Source organism: Mirounga angustirostris, unplaced genomic scaffold (assembly GCF_029215605.1).
Source record: "Mirounga angustirostris isolate CCGP_5_RB_7025 unplaced genomic scaffold, mMirAng1.0.hap1 SCAF_10, whole genome shotgun sequence".
NCBI classification, from domain to species: domain Eukaryota; kingdom Metazoa; phylum Chordata; class Mammalia; order Carnivora; family Phocidae; genus Mirounga; species Mirounga angustirostris.
This window is the reverse complement of record NW_026991718.1, coordinates 59445836-59466566: the sequence shown is the minus strand read 5'-3', so window position 1 is coordinate 59466566 and position 20731 is coordinate 59445836. Positions and strand designations below refer to the sequence as shown.

Here is a 20731-nt window from a genome sequence, read left to right as displayed (position 1 = left end):
AAGGGAATAAAACACTTAGAACAAATAATAAGGAAGCACTTAATAAATGTGTGCTTTTAATATTACCTGTGCTGCAGCCCAAATGCAATCAATATGCTGAGTACTCAGTCTCCCTTCCGCTGCCAAGAAGTTCAAAATCACTTGGCACTGTTTGATAATCTGGAAAAGAAAAACTTATTATAGCTAATTTTCTAAAGTACTGTTCTCTTAATAGAGCAGAGAAGTCATGTAATTGTCCACAAACCTCAATATGTAAATTTGGTCCAAATATATGCTCTACCACATTGTTGCTTATAAGCCAGTCTGCAAGTTCTTTTGCAATGGACCTAAAGTCAAATAATAAAAACAGTTAACACGTTAAACAAATTATTAATAATATCATTTTTTCCCAAGCCAAAAAGGCAGATTCAGTTGAAAACCTAAATGTTTTTTAAAGGTGAGTTTATTTATTTATTAAGTACGCTCCATGCCCAATGTGGAGCTTGAACTCATGACCCTGAGATCAAGAGTCACAGGCTACATGCTCCACCATCTGAGCCAGCCAGGTGCCCCACAAAACTTAAATTTGACCACAAACAAATTATAAAGAAGTGATTATAAACAATTAACTGGTTAGAGTACCACGAAGAACAATTAAAAGAGTGGTGCCTGAGTAGCCTACGCAGTGGGTTGGGTGTCTTGACTTTTGGCTTTGGCTGGGGTCATGATCTCAGGGTCATGGGACTGAGCCCTGGGTTGGGCTCCACACTCCACATGGAGTCTGCTTGAGATTCTGTCTCCCTCTCCCTCTGCCCCTCCTGCTCGTGCTCTCTCTCTCTCTCTCTCTAAAATAAATAAATATTAATTAAGAAAAAAAACTAAAAGAAATGGTAATATTGCCTGAATTTATAAAGCAAAGACAAATATGGAAAGATAAGGAGTACACGGGTGAAAATACCAAGTGTAACAATAAGCAACATATTTTCTCATTCTAAGACTTTGCCTTCCCACTTTTTAATTTCCACAGTAGACATTTCAGCATTCAGGGAAGGTTTCCCAATATGCCCTCTACAATAAGATAACATCAGAAAAATAGGTTACCAAAAGGGTTAAAAAAAAAAAATTCTCTAAAAGCCAAACTGAAAGTCCCCTGCCTGATATTAATAAGGTGATTAAGGTAATTAAGTTATCCCTAAATATATCAATTGATTGTGCAGAACAACTTAGTTACATTTATCAACATCTCATTCTCCATTTCAAAAAGTAAACATCTTACAACACTTGTAGATTACCCTTCATTTTTTAAGAAGAGCTACCAATTCTCTTTTAGAATTAGTAACTCACTGGCATAGAAGTTAACCTATTTTATTAGTTTTACCAATAAGTGTGAGTTTATCAGTTGTCATTTACACCTTTGAGATATACATGACATGTAATATACTGAACACACTTAAAGTACAGTTTGATGAATCTAAGCTTTAGTATACATCTATGAATTCATCACTACCATCAAGATAACAAACATACACATTAACCCAAAAAGTATCTTTAAGCCTGTCATCCATCCCTTTTCCAGTCCCCACAACCACACTCCTCAGTGATCTGCTTTGTTATTACAGTTTCATTCTCTAGAATTTCATGTGTAAAAAAAGATATACTACGTAATTTTTAATCTGGCTTCTTTCACTCAGCATAATTTCTCTATTTTGCTTCATTTAGAAATATCCCATTGGTTTTAAGTTCCGACAATTATGAATAAAGCGGCTATAAACATCTGTGTGCAGGTTTTTGTATAGATGTAAGTTTTCAACTTCTCTGGGTAAATATCTGGGAGCACAACTGCAAGGCCTATGGTAAGAGTATGTTGAGTTTTGTAAGAAACTGCCAAACTGCCTTCCAAAGTGGAATGCACTCCCATCAGCAACAGATGAGAGTTCTTGTTGCTCCACATCCTTGTCAGCATTTGGTGTTATCAGTATTCTGAATGTTGACTGTTTAACAGACATGCAGTGGAATCTCAATGATGTTTTAATTTGCATTTCCCTGACTAAAGAGGATATTAGAACATCTTTTCATGCACTTGTCATCTGTGTATCTTCTATTGGCAAGACGGCTGAGAAAATCTTTGGCATACTTTTTAATCAGATTGTTCATGTACTTACTGTTAAATTTCATGATTCTCTGTAAATTCTGGATTAACAGTCCTTCATTAGACATATCTTTTGCAAATATTTTTCCCCCTGCCTATGGCTATCTTCTCATTCTCCTGACATTATCTTTCACAGAGCACAAGTTTTTAATTTTTATGAACTCCAGCTTATCAATTCTTTCTTTCATGGATCATGGTGTTGCATCCCAAAGGTCAGTGCCATACACAAGGTCATCTAGGTTTTTTCCTATCTGCTAAGAGTGATATAGTTTTGCATTTATGTTTGTGTGTATATTTTGAATTAGTTTTTATGAAGTGTATGAGGTCTGTGTCTAGATTCTTTCTTTTGCATGTGGTTGTCCAATTGCTTCAATGCTGAAAAGACTATCTTTGCTTCATGGTATTGCCTTTGCTTTTCTGACAAGGGTCAACTAACTATATTTAGATGGTCTATTTCTGAGCTCTCTATTCTGTTCCATTGATCTATGTCACCAATACCACATTGTCTTGATTACTGCAATGTTACAGTACATCTTGAAGATGGGCAGCATCAGTCCTCCAACTTTATTCTTTTCCTTTCAATATTGTCTTGGCTATTATGTGTCTTCTGTCTGTCCAAATAAACGTTAAGAGTTATTTTGTTGATATCCAGAAAATAACTTGCCAGGATTTTGACTGAGATTTCAATGAATTTATAGATCGAAGTTGGGAAGAACTGTTATCTTTACATTTTCACATGTTCTGTCCATAAACATGGAATCTCTCTCCATTTATTTAGTTTTTTGGTATCTTTCATCAGAGTTTTACAACTTTCCTCATAGAAATTTAACAAAATATGAAGACCTATACCCAAGTATTTCACTTTTATACTGCTGACATAAATGGCATTGTATTTTAAATTTCAAATTTCAGGGGTGCCTGGGTGGCTCAGTCAGTTAAGCATCTGACTTCAGTTCACGTCATGATCTCAGGGTCCTGGGATCAAGCCCTGCACTGGGCTCCCCACTCAGCAGGGAGTCTGCTTGTCCTTCTGCCCCACCCTGCTCGTGCTATTATTTTTTAAAAATAATAAATTTCAAATTTCATGTGTTCAATACTGATATATAGAAAAGAAAATGAGTTTTCATTAACATTGTATCCTGTAACCTTGCTGTCTTCGCTAGGTTCAATGAGTCTGTCAATTCTTTCAGATTTTCTATATAGATGATCATGTCATCTCCAATCAAAGACCAATTTCTTCCTTCCCAATCGGTGTAACTTTTATCTCCTTTCCTTGCCTTACTGCGTTAGGTAGGATTCCAGTACAATGTTAAAAGACATGATGAGAACACACTTTCCTTGTTCCTGATCAGAAAACCTCTGAGGTTCTATTAATATGATGTTACCTGTAGGTTCTTTATCAAGTTGAGGAAGTTCCCCTCTATTCCTAATTACTGAGAGTTTTTATCTTAAGTGTTCGAGTTTGCCAAATGCTTTTTCTTTATCTATTCATATGATTATGTGATTTTTCTTCCTTAACCTGTTGATGTGATGGATTACATGAATTGAACCAGACTTGTATACCTGAAATAAAACTCACTTGGTGTGGCATATAGTTCTTTTTATACATTGTTGGATTTGATTTGCTTCTATTTTATGAAGATTTTTGCATCTATGTTCATGAGACATACTGGTCTATAGTTTTCTTACATGTCTTTGTCTGGTTTTGGTATTAGGGTAACTTCTTCCTTAAATTCCTTCTTTAAATATTAGGTAGAATTCACCAGTGAACACATATGGGCCTGATGCTTTTTGTTTTGCAAAGTCAGTAATTCTTTTTGGGGGGGTGGGCAGGAGAGAGAGGATCTTAAGCAGGCACGGAGCCCAATAATACAGTCAGACGCTTAGCCAACTGAGCCACCCAGGAACCCCAGTGAAGACAATATCTTGATTCAATTTCTTTAATAGATACAGGCTTCTTCAGATTGCCTATTTCTTTAAAAACATTTTTAAGTGGCTAATGAAAAAAGTAGTGATAAGTATATTCTGAGTGAAAGAAAATAGGCTTCAAAATAAGACTTGACATGAGAGCTCCCATATCTTCCCATCTACATGAATTATACATAGAAAAACTGGAAAGATGAAATAACTTATCTTGTTTATACATATAAGAATTTAAAAAGCCATTTAAGAGATGCCTGGGTAGCTTAGTTAAGTTAAGCATCTGCCTTCAGCTCAGGTCATGCTCCCTGGGACCAAGTCCTGCATCGGGCTCCTTGCCCAACGGGAAGCTTGTTTCTCCCTCTGCCTGCTGCTCCCCCTGCTTGGGCGCTCTCTCTCTCTCTCCCCTCCTTCCCCCCGACAAATAAATAAATAAATATCTTTAAAAAAAAGGCCATTTAAGTCTAAAGAGAATAAAAAGCTATGAATTAGATATATAGTCCTCAAAAGGTAAAAGATCAAAATAAAACTGCTGTCCCCCCACATGCACGTTATCTCTAAAATAAATAAATAAAGGAACGCCTGAGTGGCTCAGTTGGTTAAGCATCTGCCTTTGACTCAGGTCATGATCCCAGGGTCCTGGGATCAAGTCCCGCATTGGGCTCCTTGCTCAGTGGGGAGCCTGCTTCTCCCACTGCCTGCCACTCCCCTTGCTTGTGCTCACGCACTCACTCTCTCTCTGATGAATAAATAAAACCTTAAAAAAATTTGTTTAAAAAAATAAGTAAAATAAAATCTATAAAAAAAAAAAATGGGGCACCTAGGTGGCTCAGACAGGTAAGCATCCGACTCTTGATTTTGGCTCAGGTCATGATCTCAGGGTCATGGGATCAAGCCCTGTGTCAAGCTCTGTGCCCAGCACAGAGTCTGCTTGTCCCTCTCCCTTTACTCCTCCCCTCACTTGCTCACTCTATCTCTAAAATAAATAAAATCTTCAAAAAATAAAATAAAACTACAAATGATATATTTTACCTATTCCTGGATAGCCCTACAAAAGCTATGAACCATGAGATAATTCTCTGGCCTGTGTAACTTACAGAAAGACAATTCAACAACTAATTATAAAAAATAAACCTCATTCCTTCAGTACCTTCAAGGATATTATAAGGAAACCCACGGACTCTTCTAATAATACAGAGTTGTAACTATAACTTAGCCAAGGATAGAACTGAACAACTTTATCAATCACAACTATTCAGGGCTCTGGAAACATACATATAAGTGGACTCCCAGAAGGAGTGGGCAGAGAAAAACAAAGAGACAAAACACCCCCAGAAATTATGGCCAAAATGTCCCACTCTGATTAAAAAAAAAAAAAATTCAACTACACATCCGAAAATCACAACAAACTCCAACTAAGATATATATACAAGGAGATACACAGCTAGACTCATCATTAAATTGTTAAAAGCCAAAGATGAAGAGCAAAATCTTGAGATCAGAAAGAGAAAATGAAATGTGTATACAAGGGAACCACAGTAAGTTTAATAGCTGGCTTCTTATCAGAAACAAAGGAGTAGAGCTATACTGGAACAATATTTCCACATTTTACTAAAATTCCATTATTAATCTGAAGTAAAGACTAAGCAACTAAGATGCATTCTGTAACCTATAATGTAGTCACTGAGAAAATAATTTTTCAGATATTAAAAAAAAATCAATGGGATTAAAATGGTATACTAGGATAAAAACAGTAGAGAAACAGAAAAACAAAAAAGGTGGCATATAGAAAACCAAAAGCAAAATGGAAGACGTAAATCCAAATACAGAATGACATTAAGAGTAAATGGATTAAATACTCCAAAACACAGAGATGGAAGCGCCTGGGTGGCTCAGTTGGTTAAGCTACCGCCTTCGGCTCAGGTCATGATCCCAGGATCCTGGGATCGAGCCCTGCATCGGGCTCCCTGCTCAGCGGGAAGCCTGCTTCTCCCTCTCCCACCCCCTCTGCTTGTGTTCCCTCTCTTGCTGTGTCTCTGTCAAATAAATAAATAAAATCTTTAAAAAAAAAAAAGACTTAAAAAAATATAAATAAATAAATGAAAGACTTTAGATCTAAAAACACAAACAGGTTGAAAATACGAGAATGGGAAAAACAATAAGAATAGAAAAAGATATACCATGAAAACAATGAAGTTGCAATGGCTATACTAACATCAGAAAAAATGACCTTTAAGCCAAAAAATGTTTCAAAGAGACAAAATGGGACATTTTATACTGATAAAAAGATGAAATTATCATTAACATAACAACTATAAATATATATGGACCTAAAAAAAAAAAAAAAGTCCCAAAATACATGAAACAAAAAGCAATAGAACCTGAAGGGAGAAAAAGACAAACAATACAGCCAATTCTTGCTACTCTCCCTGTCAGTTATACTATATAAAGCCACTGCACTAAATCAGCTAATACTGAACCCTTGAATCCTTTTTCAAATTATTCTCACCTGCTGCTTTAATGTGTAAAAAGAACGTATCATTATCATCAACTGCATCCTAAAGTGGGTTCTCTTTAGAAGCATGACTCAGTACAAGAATGTGACTTGCCATTTGCCTTTGATTGGAAGACTGCAGGTTTGATTAAACACAAATCTTGTATGATCTAGGTACACGATTTGTTCTACAGCCCATATGCGAAACTAATTTAAAGACATATATTTCACAGAACTAAAATGTATCTTGAAGCTCCCATTTCAGTAAGGGTGTTGCAAAGGGAGGTTTTTACCCCTTACATAAAAATGCCATCAGAGACGTGACATATAACATTTTATTAGCTTCAGGTGTACAACAATGATCGATATCTGTATATATTATGAAATGATCACCACACTAACTCTAGTTAACATCCATTACCGTGCAGTTACAAAAATTTTTTTTCCTTGTGATAATAAGAACCTTTAAGATCTAATCTCTTAGAAACTTCCAAATATGCAGTACAGTATTACTAACTATAGTTTACATGCTATACATTACAACCCCGACTTATTTTTTAACTAGAAGTTTACACCTTTTGAGCCCTTTCACCCATTTCACTCACTCCCCACCCCCACCTCTGACAATCACTAGAAGCTTGGATTTGTTGTTGTTTTTCAAGCCCACCTATGAGTTCCTACAATATTTGTCTTTCTCTGGGTGACTTATCTCACTTACTGTAATGTCCTCAAAGTCAATCCATGTTGTCATGAATGCAAGATTTCATTCTTTTTTATGTTTGAATAGTATTCCATTATACACACACACACACACACATACACACAATTGAAGGGAAATAAAGACAATACAGTCAGTTTTGTTGCTCATGACAGTTCTATAAAGTTGCTGCACTAAATTAGCTAATACTAAACACTTTCTTCTTAAGTCCTAAAAAACAACTTTATCTTCCTTTTTCTCTGTCTTACAAAATGAGATTCACAAGTATTTAGGTGACGTGGCTGAGGCTGTCCCACTAACCTAGAGTTGGGATTCACTTTCTACTCAAATGACCTCAGAACGGAAGCTTCTTGCACTACAATGCACTGCCTGCTCCCATTTCCAACCTCTGGTCACCTCTGTACCAGCACTAAAACAAGAAGGCAGAGCATCACCTTGTTTGACTTTAATTGGGAATGTGCATGTTGAGAGATTTTTTACTGCTCTGTGCATGTCCACAAATGATCAATGAAACAGCATTAAGTATTAATTTGGGGGTTAGAAATAAACTGCAGCAAACAGGCAAATTCACAAATATGGAATACACAAAATGAGGAGGATTAAATGGAATTGGAGACTTCAATAACCTACCCTTAATAACAGAACTAGGCAGAAAATCAACAAGAATACAGAAGGCAAACAATCCTACAAACTCATTAGACCTAATAGACATCTATATACAATACTCCATACAACAGCAAAAAAAAAAAAAAAAGTGCAAGAGTCCACTGAGGCATGTTATTTGCACATACGTATTACACATCCTTAGAAAAAGAACCCCAGGGTTTTCCCTCCTGAGTGTTTTCATTTTGCTTCTTCATGATCCACGATGCCAGCTGAGGTTGTCAGCACAATGAAACCAAACCGGCAGGACAGGAACAGATTATTCTGCTATTTTTCTAGATCTCTGACTTGTATATCAAATCTAGAGCTGATCACTCCACACTTGGTTTAACCTGCCTGTGAGGTTCAAAACAATTTTACCAACTCTGTGCTTATCAATGATTTCAAAATTTACCAATGTAAACCTGCTTCATCATCACAGTTAGAACCAGAAGATGACTTTGGAGCATGGCCTAATTAGAACCTGGCATCTGCCTCTCTTTTCGGCATTGTTAATATTCCTGAGAGCAACTGCCAGAACATTCATGTGCATCATTATGGCAACACAGAAAGGTGGGAGGAAAGCTAAAATAGTCTTCTTAAGCATCCATGAACATTCTGTAGTAGAGATCTTATGCTAGTCCATAAAAAAGACAATTCAATTAAAAACTGGGCAAAAAAATCGGGCGCCTGGGTGGCTCATTTGGTTAAGCGACTGCCTTCGGCTCAGATCATGATCCTGGAGTCCCGGGATCGAGTCCCGCATCGGGCTCCCTGCTCGGCGGGGAGTCTGCTTCTCCCTCTGACCCTCCTCCCTCTCATGCTGTCTCTCATTCTCTCTGTCTCAAATAAATAAAAATAAAATCTTAAAAAAAAAAAAAAAACACTGGGCAAAATAATGCATAAACAATTCACCAAAAAAAAAAAAAAACCCACAAAATAGAACGGCACATAACCATATAAAAAGATGTTCAACATCATTAATTAGGGAAATGCAAATTAAAGTCATAATGAAATACTACTTTATACCCACTAGCATAGCTATAATCAAAAACACAGATAATAACAAGTGCTGCTGAGAATGGGGAGAAACTGGATCCCTCATATATTACTAGTAGGAATGTAAAATGATGCAGCTATGCTGGAAAACATTTTGACGATATTTTTTAAAAAGTGAGACATAAAATGAGTATACAAACCAGCCATCATACTCCTATTTACCAAGAGAAATGAAAACATATTCCCATAAAAAGGTACACAAATGTTTAAAGGACCATTATTCAGTGGACAGACACCTGGGTGCTCGTCAGTTAAGTGTCCAACTCTTGATTTAGGCTCAGGTCATGATCTCAGGGTCAAAAGATCAGGCCTCACCTCAGGCTCTATCCTCCGTGAGGCATCTGCCTGAGATTCTTTCCCTCTGCCCCTCCCCTGTCACATGGGAGCATGAGCTCTCTAAAAATAAATAAATCCCTAAAATAATAAAGGAGCATTATTCATACTAACCAAAGACTGGAAATAATCACAATAGCCAACAACTGGTAAATGGAAAAACAAAATGTTGTATCTACATAATGTAATACAATTCTGCAATAAGAAGGAATGAAGTACTAATTCACTCCACAATGAGCCTCAAGAAAAACAGTATAGTGGGGCACCTGGGTGGCTTGGTTGTTAAGCATCTGCCTTTGGCTCAGGTCATGATCCCAGGGTTCTGGGATCAAGCCCCGCATCGGGCTCCCTGTTCCACAGAAAGCCTGCTTCTCCCTCTCCCACTCCCCCTCTTGTGTTCCCTCTCTCGCTGTGTCTCTCTCTGTCAAATAAATAAATAAAATCTTTAAAAAAGAAAAACAGTATAGTGAAATAACTGGAAGAAACTAAATGAAAAAGATGACTATCATAATTCCATCCATATGAAATGTCCAAAATGGGTAAATCTATTGAGAGAAAGTATATTAGTGGGACTAACACTAGGAACTGACTACAAATTGGTAAAGGGGATCTTTCTGAAGTGATGGAAATGTTCTAAAACTGGACTGTGATGATTTTCGCATAACCCTGTCAATTTCCTAAAACTCACTATAAAAACAGATGAATTTTATGATAGGTACAGTACCTATACCTTAATAAAACTGCTAAAAAGGAGAGACACAATTCGTATGTTGCAACAATACTTACAACATTTTTTGTTTGCTCCAAGTTTCTCACATTGTAAAAACGCTCTTCTTTCCCAATTTGAACTACTTCTACCGACTATTCCTCAAAATTTTGACTCTCCTCCCTCTTTTCTTTATTATGTCTTTAGAATGTATATTCCTTATACTTTGTTTTTAGAGATTTTATTTATTTTTGAGAAGGAGAGAGAGAGAATGCGCAGAAGTGGGAGGAGGGGCGGAGATTACTGCATTGGCAAATTTAACATTCTCTTAGGCAGTCTTATGGAGGAGGCAGCACTAAAAGGATTAAAAGGAAAATCCAGAGATGTAGTTTTACATACTGGATATAGTCTATGTAATGTCCCGACAGTGGGAAATAGCACTCCTAGTATGACCCAGAATTTATAAAGCTATGACCAATTCTAGGCAACATATTTTAAGGGGATCACGAACAAAGAATGTTGCCAGAGATGAAAGAATGGTCTGGTAATAAATCTAAACACCATAACATACATTGGAAGAATAAGAAGTCATTAGCCTGGAGACGAAAAAGAGTAAAGAGACACCATCTTTGGCTTTCAAATTCATGAAGGGTTGGGTTCAACTGAGATTAACTCCACAGGGCAGAACTAAAATCAATGCACAAAAGTTAGAGTAAAGAAAAAATATGACTCATTCATATAATTATGAATTTTCTAACACCTTAAAACTATAGAACTCTGTTCAAGCAGAAGATATTACTACCCAAATTAGATTTAAAAATGGATTTCTATATGGACAAATACCTAAATGGAATACTGGAATAAATAAATATTTCTAAGATACTGAAAAGCCCTAAGCTATAACAACTACTTCTTTCTAAACATGACTATCACTAACTTGTTTTTTCCCTATAAAATATGTTAAATGAGGTCTTCACATTATCGGCATCAAGAGTGCTTTCTGAAAACGATCAATACCATGCTCTTCACTATTAAATTTTCCCTTATAAATAGTACCCCCCTTCTGCATGTTGTGACACTAATACTATGTGCTGGTATACCTTCTAAAAAACAAATGTTTCAACATACTGTTCTGAAAGCTTATTCAAGACTATACAAATGAAGCCACAAGGCAAAGAATTTCTAGTAAACACTTCAAACCTAATAGTCACAATTATTATCTACCATATAAGCTGCTGCACAATAAAATGGTACACTTATGTATAAATTAATGTTCCTACTTACGTTTCTGTGTCTGATACCAAGGATTCATTATTGCATACATCATTGAAGGTGTGAAGTTGATTCTATAATTAGAGAAAAGAAATTAAAGTGGTTTTTTTTTACAAATTTTTTCTGGTATGTTACCAACTGTCAAGAAACATGGTTTGATATATATAAAATCAATAAGCAGATCAAAATTGTAAAATATAAGACAATAAGAATTTCACACACACTTACCAATTAGTCTGGTTATTTCACCATATTAAAATAAATAATTTCATACTATCAGTAATACTCATGCTTTATTCCACTAAATACATGAGAAAAAAACAAGAAAACAAAGCTAAATAAGGGAAAAATACAAAAATCTAATGCAAGCAAGTGTATGTCACCACAGACATAAAATTTAAGGAAAGGATTCTTCAATAAATTCATTTAAGATTTACTTTAGAAAAATGTCAACAAGTATTCTCTATATTTACAAAGTCCAATACCTGTGGAAAATCTAGTTACTCCAAGAATAACACTACAAAGGAGTAAAGTTCATAGAGACCTTGGTAAACCAGAAAAAGCATATCCATTCTAAAGGATTCAGCTAACTACTTAGCTCTAGCAAATTACGATTATGCAAGAATACAGACTCATGGATACCAGGTCTTCCTCCCCATCTCATTCCAAGACAGCAATACATATTTCTATTTAAAAAATTATTTGCAGGGTTTCTGGGTGGCTCAGTCGGTTAAGCGTTGCCTTTGGCTCAGTTCATAATCCCAGCGTCCTGGGATCAAGCCCCCATCGGCTCCCTGCTCAGTGAGGAGCCTGCTTCTCCCTCTGCTCAGCCCCCTCGACTTGTGCTCCTTCTCTCTCTCTCTCAAAATAAATGAATTTTTAAAAATCTTAAAAAAATAAGGAAAATACTGAAATTATTTATCAGGACCATACAAAGTAACACATGTAAAACACTTAGCACAATGCCTCACATAAGTGCTCCATAAATAGCAGGTATGATGATGATGATGATGATGACAGTGTAGAAGGAAAATAAAAAATGACTCAAAATAAATAAATATAGCTTACCGTTATCTGACTTAGTCCAGCCAACCTCATAGTCAAAGTCGGTGACATGAAGTACTTAAATGCAAGATCTAGGCTTTCTTTATCAAAGCATAATGTTGTATCCAATGGTTCTTTCACTGTGCTCCACATTAAGTCAGCCATGTTTCGAGCTGCACTCTGTCTTAACTCCTGATCAGAGAGCTTGCATAAATACCTTAAATGATTCAGAAATAAAACATACATAAAAACTTGCAAAATATTCCTAAAGACCCTTCAATAATTCAATAATACTCGTTTGCTCCATACCTCCAAAATGTTTAGTAAAGTAGAACCTGACATCCTAGGATTAACATTCCCAATTTAAATTATTTCTAAGTGATGCTTCAAAGATTGTGACCTGAGGCACTGTGTCCTTCGCTTAGTCGAACTTGAATCAGAAACTGCCAAGAGCCAAGTCATTTAACATTGAATTTCTGCACCTCCAGTGAGGTTTTTTATTCTCCTACCTGTCATGTACACAGCTCCTGCTGCTTTCATATATAAAGTACATTCTACTCCCCACACAGCCAAAACTCTTTAAAATGTGTACATCTTAAAAATTATTCTTATTTGGCTTCCAGACATCACAAACCCCTGGTTTTCCTCAGGTCCTGCCTATTCTTTTTTTTTTTTTTTTAAGATTTTATTTATTATTTGACAGAGAGAGAATGAGAGAGAGAGAGCACATGAGAGGGGGGAGGGGCAGAGGGAGAAGCAGACTCCCCGCCCAGCAAGGAGCCCGATGCGGGACTCGATCCCAGGACTCGGGTATCATGACCTGAGCCGAAGGCAGTCGCTCAACCGACTGAGCCACCCAGGTGCCCAGGTCCTGCCTATTCTATTTGATTAGTTCCTCCTCCTTTATCCAACCTTTCAACATCAGTAAACCTCAAGGTTTGTAAAGGATTCATGTAAAAGTTCATGGAGACCTTGGTAAACCAGAAAAAGCATATCCATTCTAAAGGATTCAGCTAACTACTTAGCTCTAGCAAATTACTATTATGCAAGAATACAGACTCATGGATACCAGGTCTTCCTCCCCATCTCATTCCCAAGACAGTAATACATATTTCTATTTAAAAAATTATTTGCAGGGTTTCTGGGTGGCTCAGTCGGTTAAGCGTTGCCTTCAGCTCAGGTCAGGCTGTTTAAATCCCAGAATCACCAGTCTTGTCCCTTTTATTTTCACTTATCAATTCAATTTTCAAAATCATCATAAACAATCCTTTTACCAGTAACCATCATACCATCATTCCTTTCCAAACTACTCCTATCACTTTACACAGAGGTCTTTGCAATACAACTTTGCCACTCTTCCCATCAAGAGGTATCATCTATTTCTCAATTAATGATACTGTTCTTGGGGCGCCTGGGTGGCTCAGTCGTTAAGCATCTGCCTTCGGCTCAGGTCATGATCCCAGGGTCCTGGGATCGAGCCCCGCATCAGGCTCCCTGCTCTGCGGGAAGCCTGCTGCTTCTCCCTCTCCACTCCCCCTGCTTGTGTTCTCTCTCTCGCTCTCTCTCTCTGACCAATAAATAAATAAAATCTAAAAAAAAAAAAAAAGAAAAAAAAATGATACTGTTCTTAATTATATGCTTATACTCCCAATTCAACAGTGCAACTTAAATGTCCCACAGGCATCTCAAAATTAAGTTTTGAAGTTCTCCCAGTCTTTCACATCTCAGATAACGATACAGCACAAAAGAGAAACTGAGGTGGGGAGCTTAAGTGATGATGCTTACCCCTTTAAATCCCCGAATCACCAGTCTTGTCCCTTTTATTTTCATTTACATCAATTCAATTTTCAAAATCACCATCAACAATCCTTTTACCAGTAACCATCATACCATCGTTCCTTTCCAGAACTACTGCACTAACCTGTCAGTTGGGTCTCCCAACTTCTACTCCAACAATCCTACAGTTTATGATCCACTTAAAAGCCAAAGTGATCCTCTAAAAATCATCATGACTCACCTGCTGAAAATCATTCAATAGATTCCCTTTGGTAAAATTAAATCCAAGCTCTTTATAATGGTTTTAAGGTCCTGAATAACCTGCCCTTGCTTATCCAACCTCATTATCATAATTATTTCCCCTTACACATTATATTCCACAACAGTCTGCTTCTACTTTCTTTAATGTCATATTCTTTCCAACTTCAAAGCTTACATCCTATGTTCCTTCTACCTAGAATATGTTCTTCCAATTATCATCTGATTAGCTGATTCACGATCTTGAGATGCCACCTTTCAGAAAGACCTCATATTCCCCCTCTATCACATTACTTACTTGCATAGGATTCATCACTCTGTTTCTTTTTGTGACACCTTCTCCAAAAACTCAAATATAATGGGACAATAGGCACTCAAATATTTGCAAATGAGTGAGAAAAAGTATAAAGAACTCATAAAAATTGCCAAAAAGTACAATCTTAGAACTCCCAACAGTTCACACTCCAACTCTAATCAATACAATTCTTTCTCCATACTCTTAGGTTTCCTTCTTAGACTGAGACTTAAATGTCACCTCCTCCTCAATTGGGCCTTCTATAACCCCATATTTAAAATTGTGACCCATCCTCTAAAACTCTCAATTCACCTTTGCTGCAACTTTTCTCTGTAATACTTACGACTTCCTGATGAACTGTATCATCTACTTATTTGATACAGAGACTGCACAAAAAGAGAATTTTTTCTTCTCTGCTATATCCCCAATGCCTAGAACATAATATCTTTGTATATCTTTGTTGACTGTGTATGGTGGGATACCATGTAACCACTGTTAACCTCTATATATTCATGTAAAAGAAAAAAAAAAAAAAAAGGTCCAGGAGAATCTGGCTGGCTCAGTTAGTTGGTGGAGCATACAACTCTTTTTTTTTTTTAAAGATTTTATTTGACAGAGAGAGAGACAGCGAGAGAGGGAACACAAGCAGGGGGAGTGGGAGAGTGAGAAGTAGGCTTCCTGCAGAGTAGGGAGCCTGATGTGGGGCTCGATCCCAGGACCCTGGGATCATGACCTGAGCCGAAGGCAGACGCTTAACGACTGAGCCACCCAGGTGCCCCCAACTCTTGATCTAGGTAGTGGTTTTGAGTTTGAGCCCAATGCTGGGTGTAGGTATTACTTAAAAATAAAAAAATATTTTTAAAAAAGGCCCAACATGGGGTGCCTGGGTGGCTCAGTTGGTTAAGCGACTGCCTTCGGCTCAGGTCATGATCCTGGAGTCCTGGGATCGAGTCCCACATCGGGCTCCCTGCTCAGCAGGGAGTCTGCTTCTCCCTCTGACCCTCTTACCTCTCGTGCTATCTCTCATTCTCTCTCACTCAAATAAATTAATTAATTAAAAAAAAAAAGCCCAACATAAATTGCTTAAAAGTAAACATTAAATATGAGCCTACATGAGCATAAAAAATATTATACACCAAACTGTCAATTAAAATTTTCTGTACAGGATACGAGTACAAGGGACTTTCAAACAACATAATTCTACACTATGTTATAAACTATTTAAATGTATTACATTGTTAATCAAGAGGAAAAGATTTTATAAACTTACCTAATAACATAGGTCCTAAAAGGGATAATGTGCTGCATGACAGCAGGGATATGTAGCCATATTCTAATCTATAAAGAAACAAATATGACATTAATGTATAATGATTATGTGAAATACACATCACCATAACTACAAACAAGAACGTTTAATATTTTGTTGGTTTTAAAACTACATATATTTTACATATTTTAAAAAGGATAAACTAAAAAAAGGATTACACACATATCAGGTAAGTAACCTATATATATTTTTGAAACATACATAAAATCAATCTAAAGAATGTTACCTTCTTGCTGAAAAGAGAGTACTACCTACCTCTCCAGGTAATATCATCTTACAGCATGATACTCTATACCTCTTTGTATGATAGCAACACAAATACCATAGTACTATATTACCTTTTCAATAAGCCATCTTAGTTTTTAATAAAAAAATCCCATCCTTGCTTCTAAAAAATACCAAATTAGGGCACCTGGGTGGCTCAGTTGGTTAAGCGACTGCCTTCAGCTCGGGTCATGATCCTGGAGTCCCGGGATCAAGTCCGGCATCGGGCTCCCTGCTCGGCAGGGAGTCTGCTTCTCCCTCTGACCCTCCCCCCTTTCATGTGCTCTCACTCTCTCTCTCTCAAATAAATAAATAAAATCTTTAAAAATAAATAAATAAATAAATAAATAAATAAATAAAAATACCAAATTACCTGTGATTTCTAGTCATTTCAATATCCATCTAAAGGCAATATATTTTCTAGATTGCAGTATCAATAATTTACTGAATTAAATTCTTACTGTAAAAGTACCCCAATCGAAGATATAATTTTTTCTCCATGATATTCCAACCCATTTCAAAATATGCTTACTTTATATAGTTTTCTCATAAATAATGGTGTATCAGATAAGAATAAAAATCCTAAACAAATTATCAAACAACAAGCTGTAATACTAAGCCTTACCAAAGGCAAGGGACACAAAAACAAATTTGGAAATAAAGAATATATGGCTTCACTCTAATCAAAAATACCTATGGTAAGTTTTATAGCAAACACTATACTAATGGTTTAATGTTAAAACTTTTCCTTCTAAGACTAGAAATAAAACAAGAACGCCTTTAATTCAAATTGATTTAAGAAGGTCCTAGATAGTACAAAGGAAACTAAATAAAAGTCGTAACACTAAAAATGAAGCATTAAAACCAGTATTACTTAACAAAGTAGCAGAAAAAAATTTTTTTAAAAAATTCCATTTGTAATTGCACCAGAAATAAAAAATACTTAGGAATAAACTTAACCAAGGAAGTGAAAGACCTGTACTCTGAAAACTATGAAACACTGATGAAAGAAATTGAAGATGACACAAATAAAAAAGATTCCATGTTCATGGACTGGAAGAATGAATTAATACCGTAGAAATGGCCATAAGCAATTGACAGATCCAATACAATCCCTATCTAAATAACAACAGCATTTTTCACAGAACTAGAACAAATAATTCTAAAATTTGTATGGAGCCACAAAAGACCCCAAATAGCCATAAATATCTTTAAAAAGAAAAGGAAAGCTGGCGGCATCACAATTCCAGACTTCAAGTTATATTACAAAACTCTAGTAATCAAAACAATATAGTACTGGCACAAAAACAGACACATAGATCAATGAAAGAGAACAGAGAATCCAGAATTTTTAACCCATGACTATATGGTCAATTAATCCACAATAAAAGCAGGAAGAATATACAGTGAGGAAAAAACAAGTCTCTTCAATAGATGGTTTTGTGACAACTGGACAGCCACATGCAGAAGAATGACACTGGGCCACTTTCTCACACCATACACACAAATAAATTCAAAATGGATTAAAGATCTAAATGTGAGATCTAAAACCATAAAACTCCTCAAAAAAAAACATAGGCAATAACCTTTTGAACATCATCCTCAGCAACATTTTTCTAGATATGTTTCCTCAGACCAAAAAAAAAAAAAAAAAAGCAAAAAAAAACTATTCTGATTACACCAAAATATCTGAGAGGCTTTTGCAAAGCAAAGGAAACCAAAACTAAAAGGCAACCTACTGAATGGAAGAAGATATTTGCAAATGACACACGTGACAAAGGGTTAATATCCAAAATATATAAAGAATTTATACAACACAAAAAATAATCTGATTAAAAATGGGCAGAGGGCCCGAATAGACATTTTCCAAAGACATACAGATGGCCAACAGACACATGAAAAGATGCTCAACATCACTAATCCCAGGGAAATGCAAATCAAAACCACAATGAGTTATCACCTTATACTTGTCAGAATGGCAAGAATCAAAAAGATCAATTAAGTGTTGGTGAGGGTGGGGAAAAAAATGAAACCTCATGCATGATGGTGGGAATGTAAACTGGTGCAGCCACTGTGGAAAGTAGTATGGAGGTTCCTCAAAAAATTAATTATACATACATATACATGCATACACAGTAAACTATTACTCAGCCATTAAGAAGAATGGTATCTTCCCATAAGCAACAACATGAATGGACCTACAGAGTATTACGCTAAGTGACATAAGACAGAAGAAGAAAAATACCTCATGATTTCACTAACACGTTGGAATCTAAGTATCAAAACAAACCAACTAACAAAAAACAGAAACAGACCCATAAGTACAGAGAACTGGTGGTTGCCAAAGGGGAGGGGAATGGGGTGATGGACAAAATGGGGTAAGAGGAGTAGGAAATACAGGCTTTCACTTATCGAATGAGTAAGTCACAAGGATAAAAGGTACAGCATAGGGAATATCGTCAATCATGTTATAACGGGGTTGTATCACAATGACAGATGGCAGCTACACTTGTGGTGGGAATAGCATAACATATGGACTTGTCAAAGGACTATATTATACACCTCAAACTAATGTAACATTGTATGTCAATTATATTGCAATTAAAAATATTATTACTCTGAGATAATGTGATTATGTGAACAGAAAATCCATACTACCTTTCATATAAATGTTTCGAGAATTAACAGGTTTGGCAAGACTGGTGCTTATAAAGTTAATATGAATAATTAATACACACACATATGCAAAAACATACACAAACTATATTATATATGTACATATTTTATTACTAGGAATAAATAATAAATTTTCAAAAATACTCTCCTTAAGGAGTGCCTGGGTGGTTCAGTCGATTAAGCATCTGACTTCAGCTCAGGTCCTAATCCTGGAGTCCTGGGATCCAAGCCCCACATCAGGCTCCCTGCTGAGCAGGGGGCGGAGCTGCCTATCCCTCTCCCTCTGAACCTCCTCCCCGTTCTTTCATTCTCTCTTTCTCTCTGTCACAAATAAATGAATAAAATCCCTTTTTTTTTTTAAGATTTTATTTATTTGACAGAGAGAGACATAGCGAGAGAGGGACTACAAGCAGGGGGAGTGGGAGTGGGAGAGGGAGAAGCAGGCCTCCCGCCGAGCAGGGAGCCCGACACGGGGCTCGATCCCAGGACCCTGAGATCATGACCTGAGCTGAAGGCAAACGCTTAACGACTGAGCCACCCAGGCGCCCCAATGAATAAAATCTTTTAAAAAACTGTTCTCGGGGCGCCTGGGTGGCTCAGTCGGTTAAGCGTTTGCCTTTCGCTCAAGTCATGATCCCAGAGTTCTGGGATTGAGCTTCGTGTCAGGCTCCCGGCTCAGCAGGGAGTATGCCTCTCCCTCTGCCTCTCCCCTCCTCTCGCCCTCTCTCAAATAAATAAAATCTTTAAAGAAAATGTTCTCCTTAGCACAGTTCCAAAAAATATATGTCTATGAGAAATCTAATAAAGACATGTAACACCTTGGAGGAGGCTGGGAAGACAGAAACTCACCTAGTCCCACTGACACAACTAGGTAACACATCAGCGAAAATAACCCAGAAAACAACCCACACACTTCCAGAACAAACTCACAAATAAAGGTAGGAAAGATACACATCAAAGTAGGAAGGAAGGGGCGCCTGGGTGGCTCAGTCATTAAGCGTCTGCCTTCAGCTCAGGTCATGATCCCAGGGTCCTGGGATTGAGCCCCACATCGGGCTCCCTGCTCTGCGGGAAGCCTGCTTCTCCCTCTCCCACTCCCCCTGCTTGTGTTCCCTCTCTTGCTGTGTCTCTCTCTGTCAAATAAATAAATAAAATCTTAAAAAAAAAAAAAGTAGGAAGGAAAAAGATGTGGTCTGGGAGCCAATGGCAATGGGGAGGGAGCCAGTGAGTGGCACAAAGAAAGGCAAAAAACTAACTTTCAACATTTGCCTTTGAAAGTGAGAGGTCATAAAACCAGGAGAACTTAAAGTCTGGAATTTTATTTTTTAAAGATTTTATTTATTTATTTGAGAGAGAGAGACTGAGAGCGAGAGCACATGAGAAGGGGGAGGGTTGGGAGGGTCAGAGGGAGAAGCAGACTCCCCGCCAAGCAGGGAGCCCAATGCGGGACTCGATCCAGGGACTCCAGGATCATGACCTGAGCTGAAGGCAGCCGCCCAACCAACTGAGCCACCCAGGCGCCCTGGAATTTTATTTTTTTTTAGAGCGCGAGCAGTGGGGAGGGGCAGAGGGAGAAGAAGAGAGAGAATCCTAAGCAGGCTCCACGCCCAGCACCATTTCACACCCTGAGATCATGACCTGAGCCAAAATCAAGTCGTAAACACTTTGAAAACACACAGAAACTACTGACCATCCAGGCAGTGGACTAGGCTAAAGGAGAGCTGGAAGAGCCATCAGTTAGCAGAGTCCCCACCCTTAAAGAGACAGCATAAAAAAACCACCCTGCAGATACAGCACAGAACTATTAGTTTGAAAA

At 37.2% G+C, this 20731-nt stretch overlaps 1 protein-coding gene across 7 annotated transcripts in view; it reads right to left on the bottom strand.

The window, feature by feature from the left end:
• The window catches only part of USP34 (ubiquitin specific peptidase 34), a 263416-nt gene that overhangs the window by 155441 nt on the left and 87244 nt on the right, over nt 1-20731 (bottom strand). For all 7 annotated transcript variants that reach the window (XR_010405682.1, XM_064572466.1, XM_064572467.1 and 4 more), the window contains 5 exons: nt 15916-15983; nt 12341-12533; nt 11285-11346; nt 245-326; nt 67-159 (listed from right to left, as the gene is read on the bottom strand). Coding sequence is in view for 6 of the 7 variants with exons in the window: in XM_064572466.1 (XP_064428536.1) it covers nt 67-159; nt 245-326; nt 11285-11346; nt 12341-12533; nt 15916-15983 (498 nt within the window). In the remaining variant the exon portion in view is untranslated. The remainder of the gene's footprint in view (nt 1-66; nt 160-244; nt 327-11284; nt 11347-12340; nt 12534-15915; nt 15984-20731) is intronic.